Source organism: Rhineura floridana, chromosome 21 (assembly GCF_030035675.1).
Source record: "Rhineura floridana isolate rRhiFlo1 chromosome 21, rRhiFlo1.hap2, whole genome shotgun sequence".
In the NCBI taxonomy this organism is placed as follows: Eukaryota; Metazoa; Chordata; class Lepidosauria; order Squamata; family Rhineuridae; genus Rhineura; species Rhineura floridana.
The window spans coordinates 16,039,417-16,060,323 of record NC_084500.1 but is presented as its reverse complement, the minus strand read 5'-3'; the positions used below and the strand labels follow the sequence as shown (position 1 = coordinate 16,060,323).

Genomic DNA, 20,907 nt, shown 5'->3' with positions numbered 1-20,907 from the left:
CACAGCCATAGCTACTTTTATAATGGTGAATTTAGATCCGTAGTGATTTTGGCTTGCAGGCTGCTTTTTGCCCTCGTATGTAAGGGCAGAACTGACGTGGCACGGGAGGTGCACGGCAGCTTCTGCAGGAAATGGCAGTCCTGCAGAATCATCATCTCGGCCCATCCATTTTGTAAAAGGGAACACGCAATGTCATCGCTCCTAGTTCTCCCCTTGTTCCCCTTCATTGGCTGCCCCATTGAGTGGCAAGTTAATGACACAACCCAAAGCTACCATGTGAGCCTTGAGCCTGGAAGGGGGTTTAAACGTGTGTCTCCGGCAATAAAAAAAAGAGTTCACTTTCCATTGTTTTTGCAGCCCAGGATTTTAACTAGGTTCGCTGCCGTGCAGCTCGCAAAGCTGTGCATTTGGGCTGTCTTCAGAATAGCTTTGGATGGAAATTGCTTCCATAGGAGTGCTTGTTCTTTAAAGCAAAAAAAAGATGTTAAAGCCAGGTCTGTTTTTATATGGAAATTGTATGATGTGGTGTACCGTCCTTTATGGCTCTCCTCTCCCCATTCCCCCCCCCTCTCTCTAGCCCCCATTCACTGGGGAGAACAGGAAAAAAACAATTGACAAGATTCTCAAGTGTAAACTCAATTTGCCTCCCTACCTCACACAAGAAGCCAGAGATCTGCTTAAAAAGGTGGGAATCTTGATGCAAACGTGGATTCATGATTAGTTCATAAATCTGATTTATTAATTGTTCATTATGACTTTGCACACAAACATTGCTTTGTCCCTGAGAAATGCAGGGCAAGTAAAATAGCTATTGGTTTTGCTACTTTTTCCAAATGTTGCAAAACACCTTTGAACTTAACTATATAAGTTCTGGTTATTGCTTACAGAGCCCTAACTTGCGCTTCAGATCAACTGATTTGAAGGACTGCCTTCTCTTATGTAAATCGGCCTGTCCTTTAAGATCGGCTGTTGCGTCCCTGTTTCCTGTGTCATTGCCTTGTGAGACAAGGTTGGGGCCTTCTCTGTGGTGGCTCCAGCCTGCCGAAGTCTCTGCCCCTCCCTTTGGCTAGCACTCAAAGCAGCCCTGTTTAAAGTAACCTGTCCATTCCAATGCAGCTTCATGTATTGATTGCTGGGGGTGCTCTTTATGATTTTTGCTGCTGCTTTTAGTTTGAAAATATGTGTTTTAATGGCTGGATCGCGCTTGCTTTCGTGTTTGTAAGTTGCTTTGAGCAACTCCTATGGAGGGGGGAAGCAGGCTGTAATTTTAAAAAGAAATTATGATAGACGTAGAACAAAAAATAACATATAGCTATTTGGGTTTGGTGTTTTAATTTGAGAGATAGACCAGTATTTCCCAGATAAATGACTTTACATTGTATCCGAAGTAAATTCTACTTTAAACCCAATGAAATTAGTGGACCCAAGTTCGTCATCCCCTTTAATTTCAGTGGATGCAGTCCACTGCACTTAAGTTTCGTTAAGCCAGGCATGGGGGACCTTTGGCCCTCCAGATGTTGTTGAATGACAGCTCCCATCATCCCTGCTCATGGGCCGTCCTTTGTAGGGCTGATGGGAGCTGTAGTTCAGCAACATCTGGAGGGCCAACGATTCCCCTGTGTCAAACCCTTTAAAAGGAAGTTCTCTGGCATATTTTCTTAGGATGTTTGTAGAGGTACTTCAGTAAGGGAGTGTAAATCAATGGTGGCTAGTGCCCAGTGGGACCGATGGTGTGGAAGGCAGGGAGACCAACAGCAGGCGAAGCCAGAGTTGCTGCCAGGCAGAGCCAGCTACTTCTAAAGTAGGCAAGGCCACCCTCTGGGCTGGTTGTCGATAGGAAGGTAGGCAGCTGGCGGAAGGCCAATGGAGGTTAGTGGGGTGGTGCTCCATTTGCCTACAAGCAGATGGGTTTGCCCCAGAAGGTCCCATATTCTGTCCTGGGCACCTCTGTAGTTACAGTGGTCTGATTCAGTGTGCAACCCAATTTTTCAGGGGTCCTCAAATTGTCTTGAATATATTTTCCCTTCTCTAAGCTGCTAAAGAGAAATGCTGCCTCACGTCTGGGAGCTGGTGCTGGAGATGCTGGAGAAGTGCAGGTACGTTTTGCCAAATTGCTGAAATGGAATGCCAGGACAGGCTTCCTGTAAAGGGAAGTCATGCCATGATCTGGAGCAGCGGTTTCCAACCTCCCCACTCCCCCTAGAAGATTGAAGATTGCTGCTGGTCTTGATGCTAGAAACCACAAGAGGGGAGAGTGCTTTTCGCACTCGGGTCCTGCTTGTGGGCTTCCGTTGGGGCATTCTGGTTGGCCACTGTGAGAACAAGGTGCTGGACCAGATGGCCCCCCTCTTTGGCCTGATCCAGCAGGCTCTTCTTATGTTCTAAAATCAGTATGAATATTTAATATGGATATTCCATGGGCCACCTGACTGAAGCTTGCAAACCATTCGTGGTCCTTGAATCACAATTTGGGGGACCCCTGATCTGGAGCATGCTGCATATTAGGTGGTGTTTATATGTTGGGCACGTCTGTGTTTTTCCTTGGAAGGTGAACTGGTTTTGAACTAGTTTCCCCTTCTGGCTTCCTCCGAGGAAAGAGATGTGTGTGAGAGATGGTGGCTGCCTCTCAGAGCAATTCCGGTGTGCGGGGAACTGCAGGAAGCCTAACAGCTGTGCTTGTTTTAAAGAGTGTGTTGTAAAAACAGCAGTTAGAAATGGGGTCCCTTGAACGCTAGTCCTGTTACTTCATTGCTGCTTGCTTCCTAGTAAGCACGCCTTGGGCCACAGACCTTTAATAAATTGAGAAAAGAAATGAATGTGGCTTTTATATGTTTGCAGATGGTTGTCTTGCAGTTTGTTTTCATCGTCTTCTGCGTTCCAGTTCTGCTTCTGTTTAGCATCCTAGACAAGTCTTCTTCCCTTTGTCTTCTAGTACAGGGCAGGAAACCGCTTTGAAATTTTTGCCTACCCGGGTTGACCTAATTATATGTTCCTTAGGCTCATCCTTTCTTCAGACACATTAACTGGGAAGAGCTGCTGGCTCGGAAGGTGGAACCCCCATTCAAGCCATTACTGGTATGTCCCGTTTCAGATCATTACGTGCCCTGTACGTTCTAGCATCTACTTTGGGGATCCAGACGGGAGCAGGCGCTCTCTGCCCTATGATGTGCTTTTCGCCTAAATAATTATTCAGAGCCACACTCACATTTCCCCCCCCCCAAGTATTTCTATCCTGCTCTGAATATTCCAAGAGAGGGCAATAATGAAGCTTTAAAATATATATATAAAATATACAGTAAAAAGATATATATACACATATATACAAAAAATGCAGGGGGTTGTATTCAAGTAAGTCCTGCTAAGAGCAGACCCGTTGAAATGAATGAGCCAAAGTTAGTCATGTCTATTCACTTCAATGGGTCTACTTTGAGTAGGACTAGCATTGAATATCAACTCTTATCCATAAAAACAAGTACAATAAATAGCAAATTAACAGCTCCATCGTAATACAAAACAGTGAAACCATAGTGAGGACAACGGTGGAGCATCTTACCAGGAGGTCCATTCTGCACAACTTAGGAAGCGGACCTTTAGTGTAGTGGCATTGACCCTTTGGAATTTCCGCTCCTTAAATATTAGACAGCTGCCATATCTGTTATCTTTTCAGTGCCTACTCAAGACCTTCCTCTTTCAATGCCTTTTAAATAGAGACCATATCCCAGTCCATGTCTGTGTTGGAATTGCTTTTTAAGATGTTTTTAAAGCTTTTTTAAAAAGTTGTTTTTAAAGGGTCGCCATAAGTCATAATCGACTTGAAGGCACAGAACAACAACAACAAAGTGTTTTTAGTGCTTTTGTTTGCCACCCTGGGCTCCTGCTGGGAGAAAGGGCAGGATATAACTCAAATAAATAAATAAATTAGAATTTCCACTTTAACTAAATATCTGGCTAAAGAAAACAGCATCCAACTGACTGAAACAACCAAATGGCCTTAGCAATATCTCAACTTGGGCAGCCTACTCACTTTCCCTTTGTCTCTCACCCAGAGAGGGCCCCACTCTGTGCCAGCAGACTCTCATTCCTTGGCTTTTGAGCAACTTGACATCTTTCAGCCCACTATCTAACTCACTGAGGCTCTTACCCTGAGCGGCATGAATTGTTGCCTACAAGCACCCAAAGCAAACATCTCCCACCCCCTTTTCCATCATAGCAAAAAAGAAGCACACAAGAGAGACAGGATGGAACCCTTGTGTTTATAAAGACCCCAAAGTAGTGATCCCAGAGGAAAGATCCTCCCTTCGGTATTGCTCCCTTTGGGGACAGCCCACTGGGCTCTTTAAATAGTGTCACAAGAGTTTTCCTGCAGCTTTATTCCTTACATGCTGTCAAAGCTGTTCTGTTTGATAATCTGTTAACCTTCATCCATGTATGTATACATATATTTTTTGCAAAGCAATCCGAAGAGGACGTGAGCCAGTTTGATGCAAAATTTACTCGTCAGACTCCTGTCGACAGCCCTGATGACTCGACTCTCAGCGAAAGTGCCAACCGGGTCTTCCTGGTAAGTAAGTGTGTCATGAAATGCTGATTATTGAAAGCCAACAGAATCCTGGTCTTCAGGCTGCGACGAATGTCAAAAGACCTCTGTTGAATGGTGCAACTCCCCTGGGGGAAAAAATATCTGCCAATGCCAAGCGTCCTTTCTGAAACTTGAGCTCTCCCTGCATCTCACTGGGTAGATTTATCTCTCTGTTCTATGCAGTTTTCCAATCCCTGTTGCTCCTTGTGCCATATTTGCCTGGTCAGCAACTGGTTTTATGGGGCGATGTAGGTCAGGGATGAAGGACCTGCGGCCCTCTGGATGTTGTTGGATTCCAAGGTTCTCCCATCCCTGCTGTAGGCAAAAGAGGATGGGTCCTGATCAGTGGGTTCACAAACGTTAACAGCATGTCATGCCCTTATATGATCTTTGTATTTCCGGTACAGTAATCTGTCATCACTGGTAGAGCCATACACCTTCTATTCAGAACGTCACTGGTGACGCAGTGATGGCCACTGACTTGGATGGCTTTAAAAAAAATTGCATGGGGCATAAAGGCTATCAAAGGCTACTATCCATGGTGGATATGTTGTGCCTCTTCTGTCAAAGGCAGCATGATCACAAGTGGGGGAGAGTGCCGTTGTGCCCAGGCCTTGCTGCAAGCATCTCGTCAGCCAATGTGAGAACAGGATTCTGGATGAAATGGGCCTCTGGTCTCATCCAGCAGGGCTTTTCTTACGTCCCTTTAAGTTCAGTCCTTGGCATTTCCAGCCAATAATGGAGATTGGGCAGCAGTTGATGCTAGGCAGCATCTCGCTTGTCTGAGAGCTTCTGAGCATTTAGAATACTCATTATGTTGTGGGATGGACCGAACAGTGCAACCAAAGGCAGCTCTGGTGTTCCTGTGTGTATGTTAGTTCCTGTTGGTAATGGTTCGTGGTGTTGTCCGTTTGGGAAGGAGGGGAGGATTTTTTAGGATGTTTTTCCCCCTCTAAGTTTTGCTTCTGTTATAATGCCAAGCATTCATTCTGGTTCTTTTTGGGGTGGGGGGCTTGGCAATGATTATTTCCCATCATCCAGGGCTTTACGTATGTGGCTCCCTCTGTACTTGAAAGTGTAAAAGAGAAGTTTTCCTTTGAACCAAAAATCCGATCACCTCGCAGATTCATTGGCAGCCCACGGACACCAGTCAGGTATTTCTCTCTCGTTTCCTGCCCTCCTCCAAGGTTTGGTGAGTAACAACAATGAGGGCGTTATTTCTCGTAGATGCTGAGAGTCTGGGTCTTTCCTGTGGTGGTGGTGGTGTATAAATTGTTCACCTAAAGACTTCGAGCGGGCTTTAATGCAGCTATGACTTCAAATGTCTTGCTACGGAAGGGCTGTAGCTCCGTGAGAGAGCACTTGCTGGGCATGCAGAAGGGCCCAGGTTAAGTCCCCAGCATCTGCAGATGGGTGGGGTAGACCCCCATCTGATATCTGCCACTGCCTGTCAGTATAGAGCCAGGGCAGCCAGTGTGGTACCCTCCAGATGTTATTGATTACAATAGACCTTGTTGGCTGAAATGATATCTGGAGGGCGCTACTTTGGCTGCCCCTGCTATCGACAGCACCAATGGGAGGAGGGAAGTGAGTATTCTGAGGACAGCAGACTGTATAAATGCTAAGCGGGATCATTCCTGAAATTTGTTTTGCATATAGGCAAACGTAACAGTAAGCCAGGATTTCCCGCTAACTGAATAAGCCATGGAGGGTTTCAAAGGTACATGTTCACCCCTCCCTCTCTTTTGTGGCAGCGAGGAGGGAATTGGAAGGGTTTTTTCTCTCCAGTTTTAAACAAGCCACTGCTTCCTGCGATGCTCAAACTTATAATTGTGGTTTCTTTAAACCAGGGGCAAACCTGTGGCCCTCCGGATGTTGTCGGACCTCTGTTCCCATGGGCCCCAGCCAGCATGGCTGGTGATCAGGGCTGATGGGAGTTGAATTCGAGCAGCATCGGGAGGGCCAGAAGGTCTCCACGCCTGCTTTAAACTAAGGGTGTGAAAACGAGCCTGGATCTGAAACCATTCGTTAAAACACAATAGCAGTTCCTAGAGTTCTGATGTCACAAAAATTTGTAGTTTTTTAAAAATCAGGAACGCATGGGGGGGGGAGGTGAAGTGGACAAGGTCAACATTTGCCACAACTATTTTATATAATGGGAAATCACTGGTTTCCAGTGCGTCCGAACTGGGCCACCATTTTAGGCTCTCCCTTGCGAGAGAGGCTGTTAACTCTTATTTTATAAATGGAGAATTGGAGTTGAAAGTGACTTGCCTGAGGCCATGTGGACACTTTATGACTTACCAGGGGTTTGTCTCTGTGCATGCCACCAGCCTTCCCTAACCTGCAGCCCTGCAAATGTCGTTCAGCTCCAACTCCCCATGAGTCCCCGGGGCTGATGAGTACTGGTAGCCCAACATCATCTCCCGCAAGAGCTAGTGATGGCCACCAGCTTGGGTGGCTTTAAACCAATGATTAGACAAATTCCTGGAGGATCAGGCTATCAGTGGCTACTAGCCAGACTGGCCATGTTCTGCCTCTGAATCCCAGTTTCTGGGAATAACAAGTGGGGAAGGTGCTATTGCACTCGGGTCCTGCTGTCACAAGTTTCCCAGAAGTGGCATCTGGTTGACCACTGTGGGGACAGGATGCTGGACTAGATGGGCTTTTGCCCTGATCTGGTAGGGCTGTTATGTTAACTGGAGGGCACCAGGTTGGGGAAAGCTGAGGTGCACCCCATTGGATACTTTGACATTACTGCAGGCTTCAAAAGTCAGAAACAGGGACCCAAAACTAAACCTTTCAAATTTGATGCGTCAAAGGTTGGTGCCTCTGTGTGTGGGATTTGTTTTTAACAAAACTTTTTTCTTCTGTCTTAAAGCCCTGTCAAGTTCTCTACTGGGGACTTCTGGGGGCGAGGTACTTCCTCCAGCATGGCAAACGCCCGTACGCCTGTGGAATACCCGATGGAGACAGGCGGGATTGAACAAATGGACGTGACAGTCTGTGGGGAAGCCTCGGCTCCACTTCCAATCCGGCAACCAAACACCGGGCCGTACAAAAAACAAGCCTTCCCCATGATTTCCAAGCGGCCAGAGCACTTGCGCATGAATCTATGACGAAATCAATGGCAATCATTTCCAAAAACCTGCTTTTCTGGGTAGCAGCCACAGGACACAAGGATGAACCTCCTGCGAGGGGCGTCTCCCTCCCATCACGCCGTAATATGAGGGCTCTTTTGGCGTCTTTCTCAGTGACGGAATCAAAGTCGGTCATTGCACAGAATGGACTGAGAAAGAAGAGCGCAAAAACCATGGATCCTCCACCACCACACCCCCTTTGTTGTCTCTGCTTTGAATCAATGGTGCATTAAGAGAGGACTTGAGCAAAACGGTCTTTTGTAACTCTTAAAGCGCAGCAGCGAAACGCGCATGCGGTGCGCCATCCTTTCCACTCTTTATCAAGGATTTTTCAGGGTGATGGCTTGAAGTCAGGCAGTATTGAGGACTGTTGCTTCTGCGTCGTTCTCTCTGAAGAGTTAGCCCACGCCACTGGGCCAAATATGCAGAGCGCCCACCTCTGGTGCTTTACCCTCCCAAGGATTAGTCCACCTGCAAACTAGTTACAGATGGCTTCCTGCGCTTTTGTGAAATTGGAAGTCTGAGCCAGACTCCAACACTTGGTGTTCCATCTGCAGATAAACAATCTAAACAAACCTTTTTTAAAAAATAGTATAAATATATATTTTTCAAATAGATTTCCCCCCTTGTTTTGAGTTGGTTCATTATGGAAAGTATCCCAAACTTGGAATTATATGCAGAATTACTGGCTGGATGCAGCAGAAAAGTGGGGAGGGGCAGAAGAGAGCAGGCTTAAAAATGTGTTTGTCCTCCCTGGTGAAATAATGAAGTGGTTTTGTAAAACTAGTAATAAATATAAAATCGCAGTTAGTTATGTTATTGGAACAGGGTGGGTAAGGGAATTCCCCCTGCCATCTTATGTAAAATGGCTCTTAGCTACACGAAATGAATTGGATTAGGTGATTTTGTCTGTGCTTAAAACCCTTAGCGGGTGCAGAAGCCGTAACCTCCGATTCAGCATCTCTGGTGTTCACGTTGGTGTGGTATCCAACGGTATCCATACTTGGAGTAGACCCATTGAAATGAAAAGGACATGACTAACTTAGGTCCATTGGTTCTGGTGGTTCTGCTCTAAGCAGAATTGCGCCGGATGCATCCCCTAGAGTTCCATGTGAACAGCATCACTCTCTCTTCTAGTACAGAGAGCTGTATACATGCATTAGAGTCGTCCATCTCCCTTCTCCGGGATACCTTTTGGTTACTGCCATGAGATTATATGATTGTTCTGCCTTTTTTTTAAAATCATTCTAAGCAGGAACCTGCTGGCAAAAACTGCACCCCTTATTTTGTATAATTTTCTCAAGAGACACCGGGAACGTGTTCAGATTGTTTAAGCCATCAAAAAAAACAACACCCCGGTAACAATAAACGGTATTAGAGAGGGATGCAATCAGAGTAGTGATCAGATTGCTACAGGAGACTGTATCAATTTTTTTTAAAAAAAAAATGCAATTATGCTGGTCTTGCAGCTTAAGTGGTAACGCCATTTGGAGAGACGGTTTTCTCCCAACTTTGCTCTGTTTCTCATTTTCATGACGAATTACAAAAAAAAAAAAAAATGGTTTGTTTGTTTGTTTTCCTGTGCTGGGGCAATCCATCTGCTGATTGTATTGAAAACAAAGCAAAACACAAAACCAAGTATTAAGATGGCCTTCAACGAATAGTCTTCCAGAGAACTTTTGCAACTTAATTTTAGGAAACGTCCAAAAGGTTTACTATTTATGTTTTCTGCGATTGGTATTGAAGAAAAAAATCTGTACAAAAATGACTTTACAGGTACAAAGAATCAAATAAAGGTATCTTCACCTTAACGTAAATACTTCCTGCCTTAAAGAAAGCATTTCCATGGACATAGAGCTGGTGAAAGAAGTAATAACAGTCTGCAGAGCTTTACTCTACAGAGTGTGTGCGAGTGAAGTGGTGTGCATGGGTGTTTGTGTAACTGTGTGGCAGCATACAAGTCCTGGTACTTCTTCCTGCTTTTTCTGTGCAAATTCTGTCACTGTAGGAAACAATCTTTTTTTTTCTTTATTTTGATTCTCGAGCCATAGGATCCAAGCCATAACTCTTCCCCCCCCCCAAAAAAAAATGAATCCAGTCTGAGGCGCCACCTTTTACAATATGCAGCATTGAATGAAATCTAATTGATATTAAGCCCCAGGAGGTTAGATTCTGCTTTGGATTCCTAGGATCTATGGATCCCCCCTGCTGTCTTACACCATGCCATTCCAGAGGCCTCTTCCATCCTCAGTAGTGGTTTTTAAGGGTGTGGGGCATGTGAGGCTGTTCTGAGAACAGGAGGGGACTGTGAGCGGGGTGCTGCCTGCAGTTGTCTGGATTCAACCAGGATATTGCCTGTGCCAAGGATGGGCAACCTCTGTGGCCCTCTAAATGTAGCTGGGCTACGACTTCCATCAGCCCCAGGAGAGTCACTAATGGGAGTGGTGCCGAATGGCAGTTTTAAAAAACCCTCTTGGTTTCAGTGGGGGCCAAGTCGAACATTAAGAGGTGCGAGATCTGCTTCCCCCAGAGTGACTCACGTCCTGGTGATGTTCCTATGTTTGAATCATCTGGGTGTATGGGGGAGATGGGATTGCATCAGCGCTATCCGCTCCAGGGTCAGTCACAAGCCCTTGCGCTTGCTGCCAGTATTAATCCAACTTCTTGCAGGTATGCAGATACGAAGTGGAGCCGGGGGCAAGAGGTGCCAGTGCTGGAAAGTGGAGCCAGGCCTAAGGTTAGACAACTTCCGCTGTGTGGTGGATGCGCATCCGCAATGAAATGTGTAGTTGTGAGGAGTACCATGCTAAAATGCCATTTATGTAGTCCCCTCGTTTGGGGGGGGGGGAACGCACACTAATCGCACATTGGAGAGTGGCAGGGGGGAAGGCTTATATGTGATCCCTGCATCCCATGTAACAGCATGGTGGAGCTGAGGGCTGTTTGTCAAGACTGTCACTGCCTGGGTAGTCTCAACCAGATCGTGGTCATGGCTGACAGCTCCTGGGTTGTTGCTGGTGTGGGAGCGCTGACTTATTGTTTATCCTTTGGTTTCACAAGGAAAAGTCCTGTTAAGGCAGGGATTGGGGGCCCTCCTGATGTTTTTAGACTCCCATCAGTTCAAGCCAGCATGGCCAATCGGGGACAACGGGAGTTGGAGTCTAGCACCACCTGAAGGGCCACAGGTTCCCCCATTTCCTGTCTTAAGGCAACTTGAAAGTGCAGTGACTCTAGGCAACAGCCTTTGCCGAACGTTTTCCGCTTCTGTTAACACAGTTGAGGTTGCCGTTCCCTCACGTCAGTATTGGAGGCGGTATAGTTTTGGGTTGCGGATGATGGCTGGAACCTTGTCTGTGGAAGTAAGAAATGGGTTATGTTGCAGTCGTGTACGCAAATTACCTCCGAGTAAGTCCCATTGAACTCATTGGGACATTCTTCTGAGTAGACGTATAGGAGTGTGCCGTTAGGAACAGTTCCCCGGAGTCAGTAGGCAACATGGTTCCATCTTGGTGCTGTGGACTACAACTCCCATCACTGCTGACCATTGGCCATTCTGGTTAGGGCTGATGGGAGTTGTAGTCCACAACATGTGGAAGATACCACATTCAGTAACTGGATTATGCCCAAACCCCATTGAAACGGTCAGGAGTCATACAAGAGCTTAACTTTTCAATGAACCCCTTCCCTAAAATCAGACAAGATTGTCCGATTGGCTAATAGTGGCTAGCAGGAGATGGCAGAGCGTTTTGAATCTGCTTTTCCTGGTTTGATCATTTCACTAACTCCCTGAATTGTGCTCATTCTCTTTTTAACTGTGAAACATTTTGGAATCTTGACTTGGGGCAGCAAGCACACACTATGCAATATGGGTTACCCTGTATTTATTTGTATAAAAATAAATATCCAAACCTTGATCTCTTTTTCTCTGTCTCTGTATATAGCTGTTATAGTATCAATACTGTGTTTGTCACAAATGTTCAAAAAGGAGTGGAATTCTTAGTCCTGTATGACTTCAGAAAGAATACTGGCATGTGAAAAGCAGGGGCTGACGGAAAATTTAAGTGCTTTTTTAAAAAAAATAAAGTCTTAAAAGTTTTCATTAAGGTATAGGAATTAAGATTTATTTTGTACCAGATGTGCTTTTTTAATTATAATCTTGGGATTTTGCTATAATTTGATTTTTATAGATTTTTGTACCATTATATATATATATATATATATATATATATATATATATATATATATATATATATATATATATATATATATATATATATATATATATATATACACACACACACACACACACACACACACACACACACACACACACACACACACACACACACACACACACACACACACACACACACACACACACACACACACACACACACACACACACACACACACACACACACACACACACACACACACACACACACACACACACACACACACACACACACACACACACACACACACACACACACACACACACACACACACACATATATATACATATATATATATATATACATATATATATATATATATATATATATATATATATATATATATATATATATATATATATATATATATATATATATATATATATATATATATATATATATATATATATATATATATATATATATATATATATTTAAAAAACCCTGGGATTAATAGTTGTTGAGGCTAACCACATATTTAAGTGTTAAATTTTGATAACTTGAACCATGTTTTCTTTCCACTAGGTCTATGATACTGAAATGTAAACTGTGCTTATTGTATCCCTCTGTTCACTTTGAGGAGCAGGGAAATGAATAGGTCAGCTGGGCTCCAAGGTCCTTTCCATCCCGTCAGATGGATGTGGTTGGGGCTGGTGGGGAGGTGTGGTGTTGAAATAATCCCAACTATCTGCATTCCCTGTTGGACAATGGGATACATTTGAATTTTTGTAATCTCTGGGAATTTGGGGTGGGATCCTTCCCAGACTGTCTTGTGTGCCAGCTGAGTTTAGACAGCATTGGAGTGTTTAACTCTCATGAGAACTGCATTGTATTAACATAGTTGACAGAAGGCCATCTGTCTACAGTGTTACCTTGCTTGGTAGGCCAGCCCTGTGAGACCTTTTGCCCCTGACGGGTGCCTGTTTCATGCTCATGTCCTATCACCTCCCTAAGTAGCCCCGTCCCACAGGTGATTGAAGAATAGCACCCGTATAGTTGGGAGGGAGGGGAAAGGGTTAAGGGATCTTGGCCCTCTTTCCTTCTCATTCTGGATAGTCAGGGATGGGGAACCTGCAGCCCTCCAAACGTTGCTAGGCGACTGCTTTCGTCGTCCCTCTCTGTTGGCTGGGATTGATGGCAGTTGGGGATCGGCAACACTTGGGAGGGCCACAGGTTCCCCACGTCTGGGTATCAGAAGAGGAAAGGCATTCTAAACCTGAGAGAGAGAAATTGGCTGCCAAATTACCATGTTCTTGATGGGAACAGGATGTTAATTGACCCACCGGACCCTGTTAAGCTGCAAGCCTCCACTCGGTAATGCCTTCTGAGCCCTATTAAGAATCAAAGCTGGCCAAGCAGCAGTCCTGGCATGATCGTTGGTCTTCTCAAAGACAGCATAGTACATGTTCCATTTAGTGTGCATCTTGGTCTGGGGTGAGCACCTCTTCTTAAGCTTTTGGGAGGGCTGCAGGAGGAGACCTAGGTTTCATCACCTCGTGTCTTGGGCAGTGCACGTATCTTCAGAAATCAACATGTTTGCACCATAGTGTTCAATCCTTCGAGGAAGGAGAGGCAGGTAAGGGATAGAGCTGCATAGGGGTTGAGAGGGTGTGGTGATTTCCCCCCCGTCTGTATTACTTTAAAGAAGTGTTGTTTTTTGCTAGACATTAGTTTGCTTTGTAAGTGTCTTGTCAAGAATCAGATTCTACAGCTGCCTTACTAGGAATGGTATGAGGGTAAAAAACACCCTTCCTGCATTTCATTCTGTATTTGCTGTAATAAGATACACTTGATTTCAAAACAAATGGATGTAAATAGCAATTAAATGCAACTTTGAATGAATGTATGAATAGTGATTTTATTTATTTATTCATTGCTCATCACCCTCTTTGACAATCGCAACGTGCAATCCTGGTAGGTACACCAATGAGCTACAAAGTTTGTGGATCAAGGGTAGGTGGGCTCTTCAAAGCAAAAGTAGATTTCCATTTGGAGTTTTAAAAAATGCACTTGTTTTATATAGAGCAAGCCCAACTAGAGTTAAATAACAGCTCAGTGGGGCGTAAGTTAGTCACAACTATTCAAAATGAGTCAGGAAGACTTCAATCTGGTTCCAAGTTAAAGGACATATTTTTTCAGAAAGTGTGCATTAAGCTGCTGGCAGCCAATTGTGAGACTTCATACCTTAATTTAATTCAGGGCAGGAATGGAGAGCCTGTAGCCTTCTGGAGGCTGTTGGACTCCAGTGCCTATCAGCCCCCACAATCGAGGGATGATGTGAGTTGGGAGTCCCAACAATATCTAGAGGCATAAGCATGTATACCACAGACATGAAATGAGTTGTTTCTTAGCAAGCTTACTGGTTATTTAGGCAATTTCATTGATATGTTGGAAAATGTATAAATACAGAAAAGGTAGTAAGAGAAGTTCCAGACCAATAGATTAAAACTGCATTTATTCTCACCAGTCTTTAGGATACGCTACAGATTAAGTATTATTAAAATAGACCTTTTCCCTTTTGAATAAAATCTAGCTGCTTATGACAAAATATAATATTAAGATCTTGCTTTTAAAAAAGTCAGGATTATAAAAGTAGAAAAAACATCCCTCTGTGCATAATTGCAGTCCAGACCTATGGAACTTTGGAGCAAAAAAGTCATTCCATATTTCTCACATGTCTTTACCTCTACTTAATGAAGTAACAGCAGAAGGGAGAAGGAACTAGCAACTTCTAGTTTAAAGAGCCAAGCGCTCTGAGGTGGTGGCAGCAGCTGATAAAGAATCTATATTTATGCAAGCTGGATTTTTAGCATATCAGACGCAACACTCATCTTGTTGCTGCTTTAGTAACAGAGCCAGTATAGAACTCTGAAACACTCAAATTTGAAGCGGTTGCTCCTGGACGTGCGGGACTGTCCAACGGCTCAAGCTTTTCCTCTTGCACACTGATGATGATGAATTACAACTCCCATCAGCCCAGCCAGCTTAGCCAATGCCCAGGGATGATAGGAGTTGTAGTTCTACACCAGCAAGGGAACAAAGTTTGGCAAAGACTGCTCTAGTGTATTTTACATGGAACAGCCTCTGAAGGTGAACTCAGTATGGAAAGCATGCTATGAAAGGTGCCTTTCAGTCAGTCGCTACGTGTCTGAATGGCCTCAAGTGCTGTAGCAGCTGAGAGGTGAAGAATCTAGACATAACACTTAAAAGCACATTTTCCGTTCCTCTCCCCCCCCCAATCCTCCCAACAAAGCAATCCCCCTCCCTTCAATTGTAAAGCCTGGCACTCAAACGAGTTTACACTGTTAAAGCTTGTGTCCGACAGTGCTTTAATAGACCTGGAGTTGTGCAGAGGTTGCCCCATCTTTCCATTTGTTGATGTGGTTGGAGATAATCGTTCTGCATAGGGGGCATGTTTTCTCTCTGTTGAACCACAGAGCTATGCATTCTTCACAGAATATGTGCTGAAACGAGAAGGGCTGCTTTGAGTACAAGAATAGCATGCAGAGGAGTTGAAGGGTTGTTTGAGAACATACTTTAAATCCCCTAATTGGTGTAGGGTAGGGGGGTGAGGAACCATTTCTCAGCCTAAGGGCCACATTTCCTTGTGGGCAATCTTTGAAGGGGAAGGCATATGGCCAGAGGAGAGATGTAAATTTCCAGAAATTTTGAAGCCATGGGAAAAAAACCAGAAATTTTCAGAAAAATTGAAAAAATGCAATATTAGCACTTTTTACAGATTGAAAGTCACTTTGTTACGTCAGGAACATAAAGTGTAATTATGCACGAGTTGGTTTGACATAAAACTATCACATTTGGTATATTAAAAGTACATTTTATTCAAACAGATATCACAAATTGAATTTGAAATGGAAATGGACTGCTTTCAAGTCCATTCCGACTTATTGCGACCCTATGAATAGGGTTTTCATGGTAAGCAGTATTCAGAGGGGGTTTACCATTGCCTTCCTCTGAGGCGGAGAGGCAGTGACTGGCCCAAGGTCACCCAGTGAGCTTCGTGGCTGTGTGGGGATTCGAACCCTGGTCTCCCAGGTCGCAGTCCCAACAGTTACTTTTAAAAATTATTACTTTTTTTGTAGCAAATGGAGCTACAAGCTCCTGAACTGTAAGGAACCTCTTTTGTTTTGCCAGTTTATGAGCAGGCAAGAAAAAAAAAAAACACATAAGAAACCATCAACATTAATAACAAAGAAAATCATTTATGTCTCCGCTAGTCCTCCACAGTGTCAAGCAGACATAAAGCACCTTTTCCCATAAAAAGAACTGAGGGAAAAGGGGGGGGGCAAGATTCAATGAAACATTTTATTCATGCTAAAACAAAATTTTCCATAATCCATTTTTTCTACATTTTTTCCCAATCTTTCAGAAAAACAAAAAAAGCTTCGGGAAAAAACGTTTTTTTCCCTTGAATGTTTCCGGTGTTTTCCCAGGCCTTCACATCTCTAGTCCAGAGGCAACCAATGGGAGGTTTACCTTTACACTGTAGGCTAGTTTCCACTCACACTCGCACACCCCTATCCTCCATATTCTAAACAAGCAAAAGGCATGATCAGTGTTCAAGAACACAGTCCAACCAGTCAAGAACACTCAAGGAGAGTGCAAAGCACGGCTAGTGGGGGACATGACTTGGAGAGAGTCCCAATAGCCAGATAGAGAGGACTGGAGGATCACATTTCACCTCCGCCCAGGCCTGAGGTTCCCCATTGCTGGTGTGGGGCAATGGTTTCTAGCCTTCCTACAAGAAGCCCCTACCATTGATTCTTCAGCCCATGTGCACTTGGGAGTTGCAAAGGATTCTGTGGGAAAACCAACTGGAGCCTCCTGGCTTTGTGACAGGCCCACACTTTCAGCCTAAAATGTGCCTGCCAGTCTCCTGGGACCATGGGTTGTAAACAAAGAGCAGTAATGGAGGATGTCAAGGTCGCCATCAAAGAATCGTGTCTGCCATTACTGAGCTTTTCAATGAGGAACTCGGGGTCAGCTGCTAAAGAACCAGCAAGCTCCTTTGGACAACAATGGGGTGTGGGGATACCCCTGGCAAGTTACCTGGCAGATGAGAAGAAGGGGCTTCTGGAATTCAGCTTGGCAGATGGAGCAAATGTCGCCGGCTTCTGCACACTGCCTCTTGCTGGCTGCGACCCCATAGTTCTGCAAAGTGACAGAAGGGAGAGAAGGTGGTTGTGGCAGAGTTTCCCCCATTTGGACAGGAAGATAATCGCTGGATAAATACAGTTTCAGTGGTCCCTGCAGCAGTGCTGTTATCCGTAGACTGGAGACGTAATGGCTTGCCTAAGGCAAGCTGGTGTATTTCTGACAGGTGAGAGATTTGACCTGTAGAGTTCCTGGGTCATTGCTTGCTATGTCAGCTATCCAGCTCTTGTTGGACTGCAACTCCTATCCTTCCTGACCCACTGGTTATGCTGTCTCGGGCTGACGGGAGTTGTAGTCCAGCAACAGCTGGAAGGCTACAGGCTGGTTCAAAGAAATCACAGTTCCAAGTTCGAATGTTACAAGGAACTGTGGTTTGTTTAAACTTGAAAGAAAAGGTTGAGGAAGGCTGTACTACGTTAACTCAGTTTGGTAATTGGGGTACGCGTGGAATGGCCATGCCTGGTCTTCACCACTGTGTGTTAAAGACGCAATTCATTTTATTTATAAAAAACGGAATCTCAGGACACCAGCCCTTCCATTAGTACAAGGTAATATGCTTGTATTCCAAAGCTAAGGAATACACCCTGTGTGGGGGTTCATGATATCAGAAGACCAGTGTACAAACTTGACAGAGTTTGCTAAGGAGCACCGCAAATTCCTGAAGAATAAGAGGCAGGCAATTGCTCTCATGTCCTGCTTGTGGGCTTCCCATAGGAGCATCTGATTTGGCCATTGTGGAGGAGATGACATGCTGGCCTAGAAGGCCTTTGGCCTGAACCAGCTGCAAGGTGGTTCTTATGTTCTTACCAGACAATAACAGTCCAAAACTCCCATAAAACAGAACAGCTTATATTCAAAGAGAGACTGACTTAATTTCAGCAACAGACTCTTCTCAACAAACAAGATTATTTGCTGAAGCTGCAAATTCCTGTTAAAACTGACATCTTCAGGGGGAAAACAACTAGTTTTACAGTTCATTCTCTATTTTTTTGTTCTTAAAGGATGCAAATACTCACTGGTTTTGTATAAAATATCCGCAAGACCTGTCTGAAGTTTTTCAGATGTCCAAAAAAGCTCAAAAGCTGAAAAGGGAAGATGAGAGGAATGAACCAAGCTTAATTTCTTCCCTGTCAGCTGTACAGTTTTGAAGACTGGCATTTAATGGTAAAGTCACTTTTTAAAGCCACCTAAAAGTGTCATGTAACAACAATTAAAAATCATTGCTTTTGGCCCATATGCTTAGAACAGATAGGAGAAACCTAAAGTCTAAATGGGATGCTCACTTAGCAGGCAAAAAGTCAACAGTAGAGGCAGAGATGATTAAATCCAAGATACTATGGCTGAGATCCCAACCGTGTCTACTCAGAAGTAAGTCCTATTGAATTAAATGTAACTTACTCCCAGGGGAGTGGGGTTAGCACTGCAAACTAAACACATTCTATTGCAGATTATTTCAAAATATTTTTACCTTGCTTTTCTATCAAGGATAGTCAGGGCAGCTTACAAAATGACAGTAGAGCAATATATTCAAGGCAGACATACCGACCTACCCACCATATATCTAGGGATGATGTGACAGAAAGCAGGGTCTTCGAAACTGGATGGGTTCTTAAGGTATGCCAGTCCCAGAACTGCCACCTCTTTCAGTGATTTACTATTGGCAGCTCAGCCAAGTGGGTCCTACCACAAAGTGGTGTTGTATATCCTCACCTAAAAGAGTGCTCCTGTTCAAGGTGCCAGCCACCCATGCCTTACTCCACTCCACCCCCTTTTAATTGCATTTTTCATGTATTTTTTCCAAGTGACACTTGACATTCAATGGCTACTTGACCATGCTGAGTCCTCACTGGGGGGTGCGCGTGTGCGCTCCCTCCTGCTTCTCACTGGCCCCATTTGGGCTCTGTTTCTGTCAACACTCACCACCCGAGCTCGCTATTAGATGGAGCAATGTCAGGTTCCTAATGCAGACCAAATTGATTGTCAAGGAAGCTAATAAAGAGTCTTGCCAATCCCAACAGTGGCTTTAGCTACTGAAGGTTAAAGCAAAGAACAGTTTTGGCACCTTGTTAGCCAAGGACAGGGTAGGGAGGCCTACAAAGATGAAGCGTACACACACACACAGGGCAACTCGGTGCTGTGATGTTTACATCTCCGCTGCTTCTGTTATTACGCTGCTTTTCGGACAATAGGTTCAGACGGAAATCAGTTTTTACCTTTAGGATAAGATAGAGCAGGGCCATCAAGACGCCAAGACTCCATCCTAGGGCACTGTCCAGCTCCCTCAAGCCAACAAAGTATCGGAACCAAATTGGCACAGGGACAAGTTTACGGTAGCACTGGCAGAGCTCTTCCAACAGCATATACCAGTAACCCTGCAGAAGAGAAAAAGCACATGGTATAATCATCATAACTATTTTTTTCTCCGTGCTGCACCACAAGGTCCCATAAACTGTTCGCTATTTAGAAAAACAAAGACAATGTTCCACGCTCCTTCACAAAACATAACTTTACACTCCGTTGTTAACTATGCAAACATAAAAATATTCCACCCCCCAAAAAATGCTACAAATATTAAGTGTTTTCAACCATGGACATGGGCAGCTATTCTGAGTTCACTTTTCACGCATCAGTCCCTCTAGCACAATACATAATATTGCACCAGAAATCTCCGCTTGGCAAAGCTTTCTACAAGTTCTTACCAAATCTAGTAATTTAGAACTCTGCTGATCTGGCAGGATTTTCATTATTCACTTCTAACAAGATAATATTTAATTATTTTTGTCCAATTGCCCACGTCTGAAAGGAAAGCAGATTTTACTCAGTCATTAAGCTCCTCTCAAATTGTTAGCCAGATGAAATACGTGTTGTTCTTGAATTGTACTTTAAAGTGTTATGAGAAGTCAGGATTAACGTTGAGGCATCATTACTTTGTCAAGTACCTCCCAAGGCTAATTACTATATTCATTTCACAATCTGCTTATTTATTTTTAAAGGGTAAAGCTCAACTTCTTGCCAGCAACAATTTGAGACCACTTTAGCCAATGCAAACTGCTGTTCATTATTAAGATGGACATTAGCCCCTCTCACTTCAGTGTTCTTATTCTCTTGCTATGAAAACTAGGGCCAAGATGCAGCTTCTTAATCCTACCTTCCTTTGTGGCTGTTCATAACCACTGTTTTCCCTACCTCTGCTGCTGGCTCAGTTTCACTTCTTGAGTGATCCCAGACATGATGTCACATAGCCAATCAGCTTGGTTATGTGCTGATGGCACTAAGGACAAAGAGATCCTAAGTGCCACAGCTTCTTAAACTGGTTGCATAGATGATTGTAGGCAAACAGGAATCACTAAGAGTCAAACACGTTTGCAGCAACTGTTTAAAAGTTGTAAGGGAAGGGTAGGCAATATTTTTTGACACTTTCAAGTCAGCCATGTTGTTCTGATGAGAAGGAAACCTTTTCTAGGAATTAGCAGATTTAAAAACTCCTCTCTGCCACTACACAAAATACAGTATGTTGTGGCCCCCACCCTCTGGAATTCTCTCCCTTTTGATCTCCGACATGCCTCCTTCCTGACTGGTTTTCGCCGAGCCTTAAAGACCTGGCTATTCAGGCAGGCCTATGGGATTCTCAGGAGGGATTAGTTTTATGATGTATAAATTGATGGTTTAGAATAATTGATGATTTTGTTTTTGATTGTACAGTGTATTTTAATGTATTCCTGTAAGTCGCCTAGAGTGTCCGTTAAGTCGGACAGATAGGCGACTAACAAATAAAATTTTA

General features: G+C 44.1%; 2 protein-coding genes across 4 annotated transcripts in view; one reads left to right on the top strand and one right to left on the bottom strand.

Moving 5' to 3' along the window:
• The window catches only part of RPS6KB1 (ribosomal protein S6 kinase B1), a 30,235-nt gene extending 18,319 nt beyond the window's left edge, over window positions 1-11,916 (top strand). For 2 of the 3 annotated variants that reach the window (XM_061605395.1, XM_061605396.1), the window contains exons 10-15: window positions 578-685; window positions 2,034-2,096; window positions 2,998-3,075; window positions 4,454-4,561; window positions 5,621-5,733; window positions 7,461-11,916. In XM_061605395.1, coding sequence (XP_061461379.1) covers window positions 578-685; window positions 2,034-2,096; window positions 2,998-3,075; window positions 4,454-4,561; window positions 5,621-5,733; window positions 7,461-7,698 — 708 coding nt within the window. In that variant the 3' untranslated portion in view covers window positions 7,699-11,916. Of the gene's footprint in view, window positions 1-577; window positions 686-2,033; window positions 2,097-2,997; window positions 3,076-4,453; window positions 4,562-5,620; window positions 5,734-6,238; window positions 6,300-7,460 lie in introns of all 3 variants that reach the window. The other variant, XR_009759896.1, reaches the window with a different exon arrangement.
• A 2,476-nt stretch (window positions 11,917-14,392) lies between these two features.
• The window catches only part of RNFT1 (ring finger protein, transmembrane 1), a 19,619-nt gene continuing 13,104 nt past the window's right edge, over window positions 14,393-20,907 (bottom strand). The window contains exons 6-9 of the mRNA XM_061605403.1: window positions 19,340-19,498; window positions 18,143-18,208; window positions 17,022-17,123; window positions 14,393-15,418 (exon numbers count right to left, since the gene is read on the bottom strand). Of these exons, the coding sequence (XP_061461387.1) occupies window positions 15,284-15,418; window positions 17,022-17,123; window positions 18,143-18,208; window positions 19,340-19,498 (462 nt within the window). The 3' untranslated portion in view covers window positions 14,393-15,283. The remainder of the gene's footprint in view (window positions 15,419-17,021; window positions 17,124-18,142; window positions 18,209-19,339; window positions 19,499-20,907) is intronic.